General features: G+C 40.5%; 1 protein-coding gene across 10 annotated transcripts in view; it reads right to left on the bottom strand.

Moving 5' to 3' along the window:
* Positions 1–3,385: 3,385 nt before the first annotated feature.
* LOC124868247 (LIM and calponin homology domains-containing protein 1-like) overlaps positions 3,386–18,313 on the bottom strand; it is a 43,247-nt gene continuing 28,319 nt past the window's right edge. For 9 of the 10 annotated variants that reach the window (XM_047365260.1, XM_047365254.1, XM_047365255.1 and 6 more), the window contains 14 exons: positions 18,055–18,184; positions 17,815–17,972; positions 17,105–17,726; positions 14,752–15,063; positions 9,896–9,992; positions 9,770–9,795; positions 9,466–9,579; positions 8,596–8,688; positions 8,283–8,487; positions 8,095–8,194; positions 7,090–7,149; positions 6,899–7,007; positions 5,545–5,647; positions 3,386–4,595 (listed from right to left, as the gene is read on the bottom strand). In XM_047365260.1, coding sequence (XP_047221216.1) covers positions 4,570–4,595; positions 5,545–5,647; positions 6,899–7,007; positions 7,090–7,149; positions 8,095–8,194; positions 8,283–8,487; positions 8,596–8,688; positions 9,466–9,579; positions 9,770–9,795; positions 9,896–9,992; positions 14,752–15,063; positions 17,105–17,726; positions 17,815–17,972; positions 18,055–18,184 — 2,155 coding nt within the window. In that variant the 3' untranslated portion in view covers positions 3,386–4,569. The remainder of the gene's footprint in view (positions 4,596–5,544; positions 5,648–6,898; positions 7,008–7,089; positions 7,150–8,094; positions 8,195–8,282; positions 8,488–8,595; positions 8,689–9,465; positions 9,580–9,769; positions 9,796–9,895; positions 9,993–14,751; positions 15,064–17,104; positions 17,727–17,814; positions 17,973–18,054; positions 18,185–18,313) is intronic. The other variant, XM_047365257.1, reaches the window with a different exon arrangement.

Genomic DNA, 18,313 nt, shown 5'->3' with positions numbered 1-18,313 from the left:
CTGCTCCCCAATCAATACCAGCCATATATCTCATAATGTTTAATATTTTTTTGCATTTATCTATGATTTTTCTATATGTACTTTCCATATAATTTTTTCATCAAACCATATACCTAAAAACTTTATATTTTTTACTTGTTCTAAAACTTGATTGTATAATTTTAGTTTTATATTTTCTCTTTTCCTTTTCTGTGTAAACACCATTACTTTTGTTTTTTCTACTGAGAATTTAAATCCCCATTGATTTGCCCATTGTTCTATTCTAATAATCTCATCCTGTATTTTCTTTTCAATAAGTTTGATATTACGACCCCTTTTCCATATAGCTCCATCATCTGCAAATAGGGAACAACCGACTTTCTTACCAATATTTTTAAATACATCATTTATCATTATAGAAAACAGTAACGGAATAATACTTCCTTGAGGAGTACCATTATCTATTATATATTTATCTGACAATTCTTGACCAATTTTTACTTGTATTGTTCTATTTGATAAAAAATCTTTAATCCAGTTAAACATTTTTCCAGTAATACCCATTTTATTTAATTTAATTAATAATCCTTCAACCCACATCATGTCATAAGCTTTTTCTATGTCAAAAAATACAGCTACTACATTTTCTTTGTTTATTTGTGCTCTCCTAATTTCATATTCTAAACATAAAGCCGAGTCATTTGTGCTTCTCCCTTTTCGAAACCCATTTTGATTTCTAGATATATATCCATTAATATTTAAATAATATGTTAATCTATTATTAATAATTCTTTCCATTATTTTACAAATATTTGATGTTAATGCGATCGGTCTATAATTTTCTGGTTTTGTGTTATCTTTTCCTGGTTTATCTATTGGAATAATTATTGGTTCCTTCCAGCTCTGTGGCAGCTCTCCCTCCTCCCAGACTTTATTGTATAATTCAAATATTTTTTCTTTTGCTTTGTCATTGAGATGTTCTATCATTGCATAGTAAATTTGATCTTTTTCTGGTGATGTATTTTTTGTTTTCCTGGTTACAAAGTTCAATACTCCTTGTGTAAATAGTTCATTTATTAATTTATTCGTATCTATATTATTTCGCATTAAATCTTTATATTTCATCTTTGTGATTTCCCTACCTTTCTTTCCCTCTTCACTAATATTATTTGAACTATGAATTTTACTAAATGTTTTAGCTAATATTTCTGCTTTTTCTTTATCTTCCGTTATAGTTGTATTATCTATTTTTAATATAGGATATCCATATTCTTTTCTAATACCATTCATTCTTTTAATTGTTTTCCAAATTTGGCAGCAACATACTTCCAGTGAGCCACACTTTTAATGGTCCGTTGTCGCCTGCAACTTTGGTTCCTAGCATATTAGTTCCGGTGTTTTTGTTTTTTGTAGGAGAAGCTACACCGGGGAATTTAATCCAAAGAGCCATTTCTGCCCTCGGCCCAGCTAAATAAAATTTGTTTAGAGCCGCAAATGTTACACGACCTTTTAAAAAAGACTACTTTTAATTCTTGATAAATATCTACTATAGAAAATGTGTTGTCATTTTAACAGAACCATTGTTTCATTTATATTTTTTGGTTTCAATTTAAAGAAAAATATAAAACGTTTGTAAATAGAGGATGTTTGTGAAAGAGATGTTATTAAGAGCCATTGTGGAAGGTCCAAAGAGCCACTTGTGGTTGCAGACACCTGAGCTAGATGCATCAGTGGCATGTTGCCATCTCCTGTTTATTACAAGTTGATCTTGTAATTAGCTAAGCTATGCAGAAGGTCAGTCACAAACTCTGTAACATTACATACATTGTATACATTTTTTTCTGGTCCAGCTCTCAATGCGTGGAAGTGCTTGCATATAAAAAAAGAAGTTGCTCTAGTTGATTCTTGTTCTCTAAACTCTTCTGTGCTGACTGGACTTGTTACACTCAAGAAGAATGTGTTTGACTGTTTTAACGCCTTCACTTTCACATTTTCCATCCTGGTTCTTTCTTATCAGAGCAAGGCGACTTTTAAGTCCACATTGATCAAGTCTCAGTCTAGTCTCTTCTTTTATCAACAAGCAAACACTTTCTATTTACACAGCGATCTGTATTATAAAAAAACGCTATACACTTTTAAAAAATCTCTGCTGGTATTTTGACCATTTATCTTTGGTGATGACCTCAATGCCTTGGAGGTTGCATGGCCTCTTTTCCATCACCCTGATCTTTAGTTCCTTATACAGATTCAAGTCTTGACTCTCGCCAGGCCATTGCCAAAACATTAAGTTTCCAGTTAGAAGAGACTTTACCTTAAATCCAAATATGCCAGGGGTATGAATAATAAAGGGCTTATATGTAATTTCCAGGCTAACAACATAAAAACACCAAATAAAAGAAAAAAAATTATCCATTCTTAAAATAGTCCTCTTGGTTTAGAAAGCTTTCTGAATTTATTTTAATTTTAAGACTGCTCAACTGTCTTCATGTATAAAATAAACTCATAAGTCATTCATAGTTAAATTTCTTAAGAGCCAATACATCCCTGGTTTGGCATTTAACATCTGTGGAGTTCGCATGATTTTTTTTCTGGGTACAAACTTTATCTGTACAGCACTTTTTAAACTGATAAAAGTATATCTATATAGAGGTTTACAGATTTCATAAGTATAAAAAAAAAATGCTTTAAAGGGGTTAAAACAGATGACCTGAAAAATAAATCAGTTATGAAAACAGTAAATTAGATCTTCTGTTGTACAAAGTCACATAATCACTTCTCTCAGGCAGTGAAATTTGGTTGGATTTTAGCCAAACCCAATTAAATGACACTGCAGTGGTCCTTCCACAGTTAGAGGGCGTGAAACTCAGTGGCAGTTCTAGACCAAATTTACCAGGGGGCCAGTGTTTTTTTATGGGGGCACAGAACAAAATAATAAAACAAAAAGAACAAGGAACTATTTTATAGTTTCATATATCAAGTGAGCCACAGAGCCTCTTGCGGTCCTGTAGCTGCATGTTGCAGACCCCTGATCTAGCAGATAAATACTGTGATCCTCTCTCAATATGGCTAAAGCTAAAAGTGCAACACCTTAATTTTTAATTAATTGTTAAAGTAAAACTGTAAAGGTAAAAAATTCAGCTACGGTTTCTGTGCCAGCAAATATCATAAGAAATTGATTTAGTATTATCTTTTCAGTGCAGGGGCCATTAGAGGGGGCAGGAGCCGTTCTACTGGGACCCTGGTCCCTGTTGGCTCCTCTAGAACTGCCAATGGGGAAAACCGACAAGGCAGGAACTGAAAACGTATTTTATTGCCTAAATGCAAGCCCTTTTTCCTGCTTTATAAATCTACTGTAAAGTCATCAAGTTTAGGTCCAATGACATGAAAGAAAATAGATAAAGACACATCAGCTTAAACTGTTTTATTGATAAACAAACACTTGTTATAAAAGACAATCAGAGCTCTGTTCCTCTGAGGGGTAACATGGCTGTGAGGTGTTTACACCAAGCTGAGACAGAGGAAAGAATAAATCTGTGGGGAGGCAGCACTTGTGACAGAGGCAAAGGAGGAGAGGGTTTTATGACATTCTGATTTGTCATAAAACAATAATTAACTTTATTTTACTAGCCTAATAAGCAGACACCGGGTTATTATGGGAAAACGGTGGTTCATCAGACATTATTTGCTGGTATGAAACTGTACTTCGAATCAAATCACACACAACATTCAGTTCTATACCGGACATGCACGCACTCAAACACACGTTGTGCCTAGACCCAAAGGTCAAACTGAGTGTAAAACGCCTCACCCTTGCATTCATTACATAAGGCACTGATTCAGATGCAGTCTGAGAAGAAAGTAAATCTAAAACATCAAAAACAGGAAAATACTTTGAGTAAATATTAATTAATAACATGCAACACCGTTCTTGTGAAACAAAATATGAAGAAAAGTTTGTGTAAGTTAATCAGGTTCATAAAACTTTAAAATTATTATAATTATGTCCAAATAAAACTAAAGGACTTACTGTCCTTCTGAGAAACAACTCAATAACCTATATATGTTCTTTCATGCAAAACTGTTAACACAAAACCAAAGTTATGTGTTAAAAGTTAGGAGTAAGGCATTACAATCATCAAGCTACTTTAGGTCATTTAACCTGAATCGCTTTGCATTACATTTGGAAAACACAGTCACATGATCAGTCCAAAACCACGGGTTAATGGGCCAACATTTAGTGTACAGTTTAAGGGTTTCACATGTGACAAAGGAAAGTTCAGGCATGGATGTACAAACCCCTAAATGTGTTTTTCCCATGTTCACATCCATGCCACTCACATTAAAACAGGTGTTTACATGTGTACAGTTAAGAAGTACATCAATAGTACTTTGTCAATATGTTCAGTCCAATTCCAGTTCAAAAATCAACACAAAACAAGAAGAGTCAGTTGTGTTTGTGCAATTCAGAAAATAGAACGAATATTCCAGAAGTTCCAGGGCTTTTCCCGAACATCCAGACTCATCGTTACAGAGCTGGTGTTTATTCCATCAGTGCCTCCAATGTTGCAGGTCCAGTTAATTATTTGGGTCTTATAGAGGAGTGGGCTGACCTCTGCCTGCAAAAAAGCAAAAGATTTGTCTCTTTGTTGTCTGTAGTGTTGTATTAGAAAACATAAGTGGGTGGATGTAGGAAATTAGCTCAGAATTATCTATCTATCTATCTATCTATCTATCTATCTATCTATCTATCTATCTATCTATCTATCTATCTATCTATCTATCTATCTATCTATCTATCTATCTATCTATCTATCTATCTATCTATCTATCTATCTATCTATCTATTCAATCTGTGCATTAATTCTTCCACGGTATTAGTGACTGTAGAGAATCAGTTTTAGGCGTGGTGTTTATTATTTTCCATTAACATATTTATGGTCAGCCTGGTGGAGCAGTGGTTAATGTGGTGCAACAAGAAGATGCAAGTTTCAAATATGAATGGATGGATAAAAAAAGGGATTATATTTAGTTATGCCACTAGAGGGCGCACCTGGCGATGGAGAACAGTTAGATAAAAGATGGCGGTTCACTGACAGAACATCAAATCTCAAATAAAACTTTAAAGGAAAAGTTTACCAAAATATCTGAAAGCAGAAAAAGTTTCTTTTAAAAAATCAAAGGAGAAAAATCATTTCCTTCAAACTAGTTGACTGCTCTTGAAGCAGCAACTTTTCTTCCTGTTATCAGTCGCTTCAGGATGGATACCTTGGTTACCTAACTCAGAGGATCAGGCTGTCAAAAATAATTTAAGTTAAACTAAATTAATTATTTTTGTTTGTTTAACCCCACATTTTAACTGACACGTTTTGATGGCAACATTTAGTCTCAGCATGAAGCAGGCTGTGTTACTTCTTATCAAGAACATAAATGCTGGATTGTCTTATATTTTACAATAGTGTTAATAGATTTTCAAACATTCATGTTGTGAACTTTTCCTTCTAGAGCCAGTGTCAAAGTACAAACATCAGTCAGTGTGTATTGTGATGCATGTGGATGTTTTCCCACCTCGAGATGCGATGTAGCACTCATGACAGCTCAGCAGTCCGTTCCGAATCCTGACGTCAGTCCCTGCAGTGGCGTCACCCAGCTGCCCTTTGCATACTCCACACTGAAAAATGAAATGCAACCAAAACAACATAATTCTTGTTCACTAAGACCAAATCAAGCATTTTTCTTCACTAAAGTCCATATCCCTGTGAGATTGAATCCCATTTCCCCCCTTGTCGGTCATAGTTAGCCTCCAACCCTACAATGCTAGGAATATGGCGTCCAGATTGTATCTGTGGAATAGGGGTAAAATTTAGGTTTTTCAGGAGCACATTTAGGCTGAATCCACTCACCCAGTGTTATCGCTACCACTTTCTCTTTGGACCTTCAGAGAGTTGGTTAAATTATTCTCCTGAGAAATGGGAAACTCCATTAAAAGTTGATAAATCATCAGTTTTCACAGGTTCTTACTCTATCTGTATTTTTATTCTTTTTTGGGAGGAACAACAATATAACATCAAAGGTATATCAGTGAAGAATAAATCTACTTGTCATTTAAAGCTAATGTCAGTCAGTCAGTCATTTTCTACCGCTTATTCCATAGTGGGTCGCGGGGGAGCTGGTGCCTATCTCCAGCAGTCTATGCTGGAGATGCTAATGTATAAAAAAAAACATTTAGTATATATATATATATATATATATATAAAATATACTATATGGCATGTTTGTTCCAGGGAAATATGACCATTTATATAGCTATATAAATAAACTTGACTTGACTTGTCTGTTAAGAAAAGCTAAAAATGAACAAAAGCCATGGGTGCTTTAGAACAGAGGCCTTGGATTTGAATGGATTTTTTTCTTATCCTAATTACTGTATATCCTTTATAACCTCATCTGAATAAAAATATAAATTTAATGTCTAAATGTGGCTTTAAATGACCACTGAAATGTCGTTTTCAAACATGCCCTGAAGGAAAGACGTGGACTCAACTCACAATACAAAAACATTACAAAGGACCAAAAATAACACCGAAGACTTATAATTTTAACACCCTACAGAACTGATTGTGACATTTCCAAACCAGCCAATGGCAGAAATGTTAAAACCAATTCAATGATAAACTTTTAAAAAATAGAGTCATTCTTCCTGCAACTTCCAACGAAAGTAGAGCCGCTGCTGGCTCTTCTTAAGGACTGTAGGGGTTGCTAAAGATGTGTTTTTAGCCAAAATCCCGCAGTGGGATAAAATGGTTAGTAAATCTAGACTCTTTTTGTGAGATAAACATGTTTTGGCCTGAGCTATGCATGTTTTTGCTTCTGGAATATGTGTTGTAATTATAATAAATGGGCGTAGTGGTTTAACACAGACCTTAAAACATTGCATGTGGAAAAACAGCCCCAGAGTGTCGATGATCATAGCAGCTCCTCTTCCCAGAGGGTTTGAACAGCCAGAACAAAGTCGCTTCCCACTAACACACCTGAAATAAAGATCGGAAGAAAACAGCAGGTATGATCTACTGACGCCTGCATGTTTTCAGATAACCGTGTGAACATTGTTACCTGCTGGCTGATGGAGGGGAGAGGTCCTGGTTACTTTTTACAGCATCATGTGATCCTGATCTGAAGTATATTTGAGAAGCAGTATTTTATTTATTACAGACAGAAAACACGCTTGTCAGTCTTTTATTATTGTGAATCACTGAAGCCTTTTCATTGAGCAACATTTTTGTGTTTTATGGCAGGTTTAGGCCTGAATGGCTTTTATAGATCTTGTTTGTTAGTGTTTGGTTATAATCCACAGCTAAGTAGACCCAGAATAAAGTTTGAGACCATTTATTTTCAGATGTCTGCAGATCTGCTCGGCTTTTAAGGCTAACAAATCAAAGAAATCAATCTCACCATAAAACATGTGCATAATTACTTTAAAACCTCATGTTTAGATAAAATGTTTGTTTAAACGAAATTATCTTTTAATCTGAGAGTTTTAAGTATCAGAACATAATTATTTGTTCTGGTCTGTACCAGGTTCTGAAGTTATAACCTCAACTTTTTCAAAAACACACCACAGATTCCCCTCTATCATTAACTATACAATATTAGATAGTTATTATATGATGATATCATTATCCATTTATATTACAAATTGAAATGTTTGTTTAACATTGTTTAACAAAAAGTTCAGGACACTGTCCTTTGTACAGATGAGACCAAAGTAGAGATGTTTGGTCATAATGCACAGCTCTATGTCTGGAGAAAAACAAATACAGGATATCAGCACAAATGCCTCATTTGGGCTTATTTTACAGACACAGAATTTGGGAGCGTTGCACACATTGAACTCATCATGAAATCATCTATTCAACAAAAGTGTTCTGGGGACACATGTGAAGCTCTCTGTCTGTTGGCTGAAGCTTGGCCCACACGTCATGATCCCAAACACAAGAGTAAATCTATCACAAAATGGCTGAAAAAGTAAAGAATCAAGATGCTGCAATGAGTCTGTCCTGACTGTAGGCAAAAACTGTTAATGGGATGAATACTAGCAGATATTATATTTACACTCACCTTTTAACGGTTTCTGCCTGGTTCAGCTGAGGGCTCCGGTCCAGAGACGCCGTCTTCCACATTTCCTGTTTCTTTGGAGGCTGATCATCAAATCCAGAATCTACCAGAAATATATGACGTTTGCTGCTGTTTAGACAAACATTTGGACAGGTTGGACATATTTGTGAGTACGTCTGCTGTGTTCTCACCCTGGAAAAAATGAAGCTTCGATGCATGCTGATCCTGAGTTCCCGCGTGGATTTTCTGTCCATTCTGCTGCAGAGACACATTTCCTTCCACTGTGGTGTTGTTGTTTTCTTCTGCAGAAAAAGATGATGTTGTGTGTTCTGCCTGCTTCTGCAGCAAGGCAGAGGGACTCAAAGGTGCAGCGGTCTCTTCTAAAATTCGTCTTTCCTGGAAAAATGAAAGAAATGCCAAACAAAAAAGGAGGAAAATCTAAGTGAAACATAGCAAGAAAAAAAGTTAGTTTTGTTTCCAGCGCCTCTATCTGAGCGCTCCCACCTCTTCATTGTGTTTTCTCTCCTCCTCCTCCACCTCCAGCTGGGCCTTCTCCCACTCTTTTTTCAGCTTCTCTTGTTCTTTCTGGTATTGCTCCTAATGCCAGGGACAGTTCATGTAAGATAATAATAAATAAAAATGCACATGCAAACACACAGATATAAAACATGGACAAACAGTTCTGGTCGGATACACTTATCATGGGCATGAATGTCATGGTAATTTTTTGCTTTCAAATATTTAAACAGCTGATTTTCCAGGATGGAATAATGATCCGGTAAGCTACTAAAAAACATAAAAAACTGGGTTCAAAGAATTAAATATATTATGGATTTTCTCTGATCCTTACAGGGACAAAGATCTCTTGTCTAAGACTGGGTCACTGGACCACCTTGAGCTCAAACACCATCTTCATAGTAGGCATCTCATGCCCGGCACAAGATCCAACAACAAACATGGGAAAAATATTTAGGAAACGTTTCCTCCCATTAACAGATCTCCAGTTGACATTGCCTACATGGGGACTGAAACCCCCCAGAAGCGCTACAGAATAACTGTGTGGCACCCCTTCCAGGACATCGTCCAAACAAAACCGGGTTATCCGACCTGCTTTAAGGTGCATAAGCAAAGAAAAAAGCTAGAATCTGCTTTAATTCTGGTGTTTAAAAATAGGTAAAACTTCTTGTTGTACAACCACAGCATCCTGGGAAAAAGCTCAAAATAATTTTTTTAAGTTCAACATTAGTTAGGCATAAATGCCTAGGATGAGCGTATGTGACCATCTGGACCCAGTTCTATACACACATCCAGAACATCTGTTCTTTCCACAGCACTTGCAGAGCCATGCACATACACAACCTCACACTACAGTACCTGTAGGAGGCGCTCCTGCTCCTGCTGCCACCTTTCCAAGCGCTTACGCTCCTCATTGGGGTCCCAGACCCAGTGATTAACACGTTTAGCCAAGTTCAACATGGGGGTCTCAATCTAACCAGACCCGACCAACAACCACACAAACACACATATATACGAACCAAAAGGACAGAAAGAGAGGAAAGGTGAGGACACAAGTCTGACTACAGCGACCACTGGAGACAAAGGGTCAGGACGGGGTCAAATCTGAGGATGGAGCAGAAACAGAAAGAAGGAGATGGAGCTGATGCTTAGAGATACTTACAGTCACACTGCTCTCCTCTAGCCCTTCTGTGGAAAGATGGACACAATGAAAAACATCACTGATAAAGAAAAGAGTCCAAAGAAAGAGAAAGTTGTGAAGATAATTGACAAAAAAAAGGAGATTTACCTGAAACAGTTGGAGAATATTCTTGCATACTGCTGGGTGATGGTGCAGGCTCAGTATTCTCCTCTGCTGGAGTCTCAGCGTAATCAGTAGTCCCATCCTGAGGGTTACAGTTAAAATTGAATAAACTATTAAAACCAAAAGATACCGTGGGATATTTTCTTTATTTAAGATCTAGCAAAGTGAAGCGACAGCAGTGGAATACTAAGACGCTTCCTAACCATTGTGGTGATCTAGTAAATGTGTTGTTCTTGGTGCGGTCGCTGTTTTCTATTCATGTAAATGTCTATGAAAATGTACAAGAAGAAACAAGACACCTGTTTTACCTAAAAGAGCTCTTACAGGGAAGGATTTAGAGCAAGTTTTACAACAGGGTTATGTTCTCTACTTGAGGAAAGGATTTCAAAATACAACATATTTTTAACATTTTAAAACAAATCTAACTTAGACGTGCAAACAGCTGAGTCTACAGAAAGTTGTAAAATTTCAGCCTCCTTGGTTTTCCTCGTTTCACTTCTTTACATCCAAGAATTTAAATGGATTGCCACGGATTCCCCATGGACTACACATTAATGGGGACATATCATGCAAAAACCAATTTTTTAGCCTCATACTTGTCGGCCTCTGCTCATCCGGGACCGGGTCGCGGGGGCAGCAGACTCAGCAGAGACACCCAGACGTCCCTCTCCCCAGACACCTCCTTCAGCTCCTCCGGGGGGAGCCCAAGGCGTTCCCAGGCCAGCCGAGAGACATAGTCCCTCCAGCGTGTCCTGGGCCGTCCCGTGGGCCTCCTCCCGGTGGGACGTGCCTGGAACACCTCCCAAGGAAGGCGTCCAGGAGGCATCCGGTATAGATGCCTGAGCCACCTCAACTGGCTCCTCTCGATGTGGAGGAGCAGCGGCTCTACTCCGAGCCCCTCCCGGATGGCCGAGCTCCTCACCCTATCTCTAAGGGAGTGCCCGGCCACCCTACGGAAGAAGCTCATTTCAGCCGCTTGTATCCTGGGTCTCGTTCTTTTGGTCATGACCCAAAGTTCATGGCCATATGTGAGGGTAAGAACGTAGACCGACCGGTAAATCTAGAGCTTCACTTTTCGGCTCAGCTCTCTCTTCACCACAACGGACCGGCACAGCGACCCCATTGCTGTGGCAGCCGCACCGATCCGTCTGTCGATCTCCCGTTCCATTCTTCCCTCACTTGTGAACAAGACCCCGAGATACTTAAACTCCTCCACTTGAGGCAGGAACTCTCCTCCAACCTGAAGAGGACAAGCCACCCTTTTCCGGTCGAGTACCATGGCCTCGGACTTGGAGGAGCTGATCCTCATCCCAGCCGCTTCACACTCGGCTGCGAACCGCCACAGCGCATGCTGTAGGTCTTGGCTAGAGGGGGCCAGCAGGACCATGTCATCCGCAAAAAGAAGAGACGGAATCCTCTGGTCCCCAAACCAGACCCCCTCTGGCCCTTGGCTGCGTCTAGAAATCCTGTCCATAAAAGTTATGAACAGGACCGGTGACAAAGGGCAGCTCTGCCGGAGTCCAACATGTACCAGGAACAGGTCCGATTTAGTGCCGGATATGCGAACCAAACTCCTGCTCCACTTGTACAGAGATCGGATGGCCCCTAATAAAGGGCCCCCGACTCCATACTCCTGGAGCACCCCCCACAGGGCATCATGAGGGACAGAGTCAAATGCTTTCTCCAGGTCCACAAAACACACGTGGACCGGTTGGGCAAACTCCCATGAACCCTCGAGTACCCTGTAGAGGGTATAGAGCTGCTCCGGTGTTCCACGGCTGGGACGAAAACCACACTGCTCCTCCTGAAGCCGAGGTTCGACTATCGGCCAGACTCTCCTCTCCAATACCCTGGCGTAGGCCTTACCAGGGAGGCTGAGGAGTGTGATCCCCCTGTAGTTGGAGCACATCCTCCGGTCACCCTTCTTATGTAGGGGGACCACCACCCCAGTCTGCCAGTCCAGAGGCACTGTCCCCGACCGCCACTCAATGTTGAAGAGGCGTGTCAACCATGACAGCCCCACAACATCCAGAGACTTGAGGTACTCTGGGCGGATCTCATCCAACCCCGAAGCCTTGCCACCGCGGAGCTTTTTAACCACCTCGGTGACTTCAGCCTGGGTGATGAAAGAGTCCGACCCCGAGTCCCCAGCCTCTGTTTCCACCAGGGAATGCGTGATGGCAGGATTGAGGAGATCCTCGAAGTACTCCTTCTACCGCCCAATAATGTCCTCAGTTGAGGTCAGCAGCTCCCCACCCCCACTGTAAACAGTGTTGGCGAAGCACTGCTTCCCCCTCCTGAGGCGGCGGACGGTTTGCCAGAATCACTTCGAGGCCAACCGGTATTCCTTCTCCATGGCCTCACCAAACTCCTTCCAGGCCCGAGTTTTTGCCTCTGCCACCGCCCGGGCCGCAGCACGCTTGGCCTCACGGTACAAGTCAGCCACCTCAGGAGTCCCACAAGCCAAGCACAGCCGATAGGACTCCTTCTTCAGCTTGACAGCGTCCCTTACTGCCGGTGTCCCCCACCGGGTTCGGGGATTGCCGTCGCGAAAGGCACCGCAACCTTACCGCCGCAGCTATGGGCAGCAGCATTGACAATAAATGCGGAGAACATGGTCCACTCGGACTCTATGTCTCCAACATCCCCCGGAATCTGGTCAAAGCTCTCTCGGAGATGAGAGTTAAATACATCCCTGGCCAAGGGGTCCACCAGACGTTCCTGGCAGTCCCTCACTATGCGCTTGGGCCTGCCAAATCTGTCCGGCTTTCTCCTTCTCCAGCGGATCCAACTCACCACCAGGTGGTGATCAGTGGACAGCTCAGACCCTCTCTTGTGTCCAAAACATGCGGCTGAAGGTCTGATGATACGACAACAAAGTAGATCATTGACCTCCTGCCTAGGGTGTCCTGGTGCCAAGTGCACTGATGGACACCCTTATGTTTGAACATGGTGTTCATTATGGACAATCCGTGACTAGCACAGAAGTCCAATAACAAAACACCACTTGGATTCAGATCGGGGCGGCCATTCCTCCCGATCACGCCTCTCCAGGTGTCACTGTCATTTCCCACGTGGGCGTTGAAGTCCCCCAGCAGAATAATGGAGTTTTTTAGCCTTTAAATATATTTTGTTGTGTACTTGGAGGCTGTAAGAGTGCAGAATAGTTGAATAGTCTCTCCAGGTGCTGCATAGATATCCTTATAGTGTGTTTGGGTCATATTTTTCAGTCTGTTCAGTTGTCTCTCTCATCAGTTATGTTTTCCAAACTGTTACGTCACAGTATTTGCTGCAGAACAGCAAAATAAGGTCACGGACTTCCTGCTGATCAATTATGCCTCAAGTATGCCTACACTGAAAGAGGATAAGTTCTGTTCGGTTGTTGGGTGTATTAACCCACACAATTCATTACATCCCCAGCATCAGAACCTCTTTGAAGTGTCTGGTTAAACTTTATTTTTCATGGAAATGTTCCCACATCAGTGAGGAAACTTCTATTTTCCCACTTCAAGGACGAGTGCCTTCAGCAACCTCTGCCAGTATCTAGAAGGATTTGCTGAAAGACTTCATCTGATAAGGGGTTCGGTTCCTTCTGTCTATGGAAACGACAGGCGGGGCAAAGCAGTAAGCTGCAAATAACTCTGAAATTACAACAAGCTTTATTTTAGACATGAATTTATTGTGTTAGCGCTGTTTGCTGCTTTTAGCTCCTTGAGGGCCTCAAGAGCATTTAAAGAGACGGCACCAAAATGAGTTGCTCTCAGACGCACCTCAGACCAGGTAAAAGAGGAGCCTGTGGAGCTACAATAACAAGGAGTTCAGACCAAAGCATTGCAGTTCCTCTGTATATAGACCACAACTGGATGATTGAAGTGTGAAAAGGAAATATTTGAATGCATGATATGTCCCCTTAAAAGCACCTCTGAGTTTTACAGTGCCTCACAAAAGCATGAATGCCCCTTGAACCTTTCCACTTTTTGCTGCTTGGAGAAGCCTGAATGTATGTCAATCATCTTCTCATGTGCTTTGACAAGCTTCCCTTTTCCTGCTGAGGAACAGCATCTCCACAGCATGATGCTGCCACCACCTTGTGTCACTGTGTGGGTCATATGCTGTTCGTTTTCCGCCAAAAACAGTTCAGTCTTGCTTACATCTGACCAGAGCATGTTCTTCCACATGTTGCTGTGGAAATATGTGGAAGAAGGTACAGCAGTCAGATGAGAGAAAAATAAATGTTATTGCCATCAAGAACAACACCAACAACACCAACAAAGTGAAGCATGGCAGTGGCAGAATCATGCTGTGGTCACATTTGTCACTTACAAAGACTGTAAAACTGGTCAGAATAGGAGAAACTCTACTGCATAACCTTCCAGAGAGACATTCTAGGAGGATAATGTCCCTAAACACATCACAAAACCAACACTCCAGTGGTTTAAAGAAAATCAGTAAGATGTCCTAGAATGGCCCAATCAGATTTTAGTCTTGAATGGAGTATAATCAATGAACCCTGGGAAAAGAGCAATTAAATTAAATCAATAAAAGCCCAAAATATTACGATATTCATGCCTACGATGAGTTTGTAAGCTTCTCAGTGGAACTGTGCCCCTGCGAAGGGAAACGTCCTGGAAATCTCCCACTTATATAGTTTTCTTTGCAGTAAAATCAGTCATTGACAACAATAACACTAACTTTGACAATAACATTTGTCGTATAGATTTGTTTATGTATCCAGCGTCTTTGAAAAGCTTTCAACAATCTACATAAAACTGGAAAAATGTATAAAAGTGGCTTCAACCAATTAGAGCAATGATCCTTTAACGTGTCTCTTGTTTAATTACCTGTCCATTGTTCTGGATGTCTGGTTGAAGCAGCTCCATGTACGTCTTTGTAAGTTCGGTCACAATTGTGGTTGTGATGATGCAATTTCGGCCTGCGATCAGGGAGCTGATGGCAGAGCCTGAAGTCAGGGTTGATTTTTCCGTCTGCAGATGTTCCAGCTGCTCTGCAGTCTTTGGACTTTCCTCGGTCTCCTCTGGAAGATCATGTTTTTGTGTCTGTTGGGAGGAAACATCTTTGTTTTCCTGTAGCGGGTCCTGAAGGGGCGGGAAATCCTCAGTCGCCTCTCCGTTTACCCGCATCAACCCGTCCGTCTGAACAGAATACAGACAAGTATCTGCTTTTAACACCCAATTAGCATTTTTACAAGAATTCACAGAAAATCTTTGATGAATACTTTTAAAAAACCGCTGCTTTACACTAACATTATAAAATAGGTTTCAGGATTGTTGCTCAAAATTACATGTGGATTACAGGTTATTATAAATATCAATATGTTTATTTATAAAGGTCATAAATGTTTCAGATCTTGACAACTCTTATTTATTATAGAATATATCGCCTTTTTGTTGGTTATCATGAAAAATGTTCATTACAGTTTCCTTGGTTAGAAATGTTTAACTTATTTATTGCTAAAAAATATCAGTGAAATTATTCTGTTAAGATAACAAACTGCGTGAAACACAAGAATATCTGTAAACCCATTTAAATAAATAATCTTTACTTTTCTATCATCCTTTCGTTGACTGGATGTGTGCCTGGACTCACAGCTTTTTGTCAGACAACTGAAGCTTTTGGGCCAGAACTGACCGCCATTTGGTACTGTTAGTGATTTCATCCTCAGATCCATCTGAAGAAAAGTAACCCCTCAGCATGATCCTGGCACTACCCTGTTTCACTGTTGGTGTGGTTTTGATTTGGTCCAAAAGTTCAAGTTTGGTTTCATAAGACCGTCTTCCAAAAAGGTTTTCTGAGATTTTAGCCAGGTTTGGATGTTTTCTTTGGAAGAAAGACATTCTGGACATATGGAGATTACTAATGGAAGAGGAGTCCACTGGGGTAGGAGGAACTCATTGTCTTGTTTAAGCTACCACTAGAAGATTATCTGAGCTTTCTGACAGGCTGTATTATCCTGCTTGATGTAGCCATCAAATGACGTGGTCATAAAAGGAAGAGCATGGTCAGAGATAATGAATGACACTCATTAAATGATGCTGAACTGGTACTAGCTTCACCATTATCTAATCACCACAAGCCTAAACTGTTGATGCATGGCAGAATGGATCCATGTTTTCATGTCTCAACCAAAGATTCTGACCCTAAAGTCTGACTGTTGCAGCTGAAATGGGACCAGGCAATATTGTTTCATTGTGCCATTTTCTAAATTTGGTGAACCTGTGTGAAATGTAGCTTCAGTTCCTGTTCTTAGCTGACAACAGTGGTAGGTGGACTTAGGTAGGTAGGTAGATAGGTAGGTGGTCAGGTAGGTTAGTAGGTGTGGTTAGTCAAGTAGGTAAGTAGGTAGGTAGGTACAGTACAGACCAAAAGTTTGGACACACCTTCTCATTCAAAGAGTTTTCTTTATTTTCATGACTATGAATATTGTAGCTTCACACTGAAGGCATCAAAACTATGAATTAAACATGTTGGAAAACCATTTCAGGTGACTACCTCTTGAAGCTCATCAACAGAATGCCAAGAGTGTACGGAGCAGTAATCAAAGCAAAAGGTGGCTACTTTGAAGAACCTAGAATATAAGACATATTTTCAGTTGTTTCACACTTTTTTGTTCAGTATATAATTCCACATGTGTTAATTCATAGTTTTAAAGACAACTCTTTGAATGAGAAGGTGTCCAAACTTTTGGTCTGTACTGTAGGTAGGTGGGTAGGTAGGTTTTTGTGAAATAAAAAACTACAACTAATTTCCTAAACCTTTTCCACATATATTATGATGTATCTTCTGTAAAATCCGGCTGAAAAAGGAACAAATCTTCTAGAGGAAAAACATAAAAAAATGGGAATAACCTGGTTGCATTAATGCCTAAACCTTTAAACTAATTCTTTGTTGAGGCTTCTTTGGTATGAGTATGTACAAAGAGATAAATGGCATCCTTGCACAGCAAAACTTTATCTGAGGTTAATCAGATAATTTATGGCGTTCAAGGAAACTGAATTATCTTCTTAATTATATGCATGCTTTTCTGTTGAATTGTGCAGAATCTGTTTCACATTTAGGATGGAAAAGGCTTTGAAAATAATACAGTATGCTCATTTTTCTATGTAAAAAAATATTTTCACAGAGGCGTTTAGTTCTGATCCATGGTATAAGATGAGACAAATACAGAACTCCTACCTTTTGGACATGGACATGTTTTTGTCCAGAGGGACAGCTCTTGGGTGGGCAGTAGGGCTTGGCTACCAGGAGGGGGAGCGGTCTGGAGGGTGCAGATAGAGGGGAGTGGACTGTGTGTGTGGGTTGTGCAGGTTGAGATGAAGCTAACTCAGTCTGGGGTGGTGGTACTCCTGTGTCTGGCTGTTTCTGGTGCTCAGCGTGTGGGTCTATCAGGTGGGTGGAGGGCTCATAAAGATGTTCTGACTGAGGCTTCTCATTTTGTGAGTTTGTGTCTGGTGTCAAAGAGCTGGTGGTGATCACACCAGAGTTCTCTATTTCATGGATACCCTCTGTTTTTATATCTCGAGCTAATAAGCGTTCCTGTTTCATTACAACATCTGAGTTTGGCTGGTTTGGATGGTCCAACATCTCTGCGTTATTAACAGCTGATGTCAGTTTGGGGTCCTGCTCTGTCTGGTTCAGGTCCTGCTTGGGTTTGTTGGTGCTTCTGGGCAGCTTCAGGCTGTCCAGTGTTGCATCGCTGATGGTGAAGCGGAGAGCGTAACGCTGCAAAACCATAGCTGCCTCCTCCGGAGTCGCTGCATTTCTGTAGGCTTCGCACAGCTCAGCTTCCCTACGTTCTCTAAAAAACAGGAACAACCAGGACACAACTTAATACAACGCAGATATGTTGGTCTCACGTTTACAGCAACAGTAAAACGTATACATACTTCTCCTCTACAATCTCTTTGTAAGTCTTAATGCTCTTCCTTCTGTTGCCGTCCACTCTGTCCTCCTTCATCCTTTTCTCCATTCTTTTCCTCTCCTCCTCTTTTTTAATCAGCTCCTGGGACGCGCTGCGGCGCCGATTCTTCCAGCGAGCCAGGTCCTGAGACAAAGTTCACAGCATCAATCAGTTTAAACTCTGCTAAACGCTAACTTACACCATTTCAGTACATGAAGATCCTTACATCCTGCCAGTGGTCCCCCTCTTCCAGAAAGGCGTTGTATTGCTGCTGCATGCGTTCATATCGCGATGGACTCAGCGAAGGTAAGTGTCCCACCTGTTCCTCGTTGGCCATGTCACCCATACTCACACTCCTGGAAATTAAAACACTGTAAATGTTCTGTCTGACTCTGAAAAATAAGTTTTTTAATTACATGCATGAGTTTTTGTTTTGCAGCACACGGTGTCGAGCGATATGAAGAGTGTAATGATAAACAATACGC

The sequence above is a fragment of the Girardinichthys multiradiatus genome, chromosome 5 (genome assembly GCF_021462225.1).
Source record: "Girardinichthys multiradiatus isolate DD_20200921_A chromosome 5, DD_fGirMul_XY1, whole genome shotgun sequence".
In the NCBI taxonomy this organism is placed as follows: Eukaryota; Metazoa; Chordata; class Actinopteri; order Cyprinodontiformes; family Goodeidae; genus Girardinichthys; species Girardinichthys multiradiatus.
Note: the sequence above shows the minus strand (reverse complement) of the source record. Positions and strands in the feature narration are given on the sequence as shown.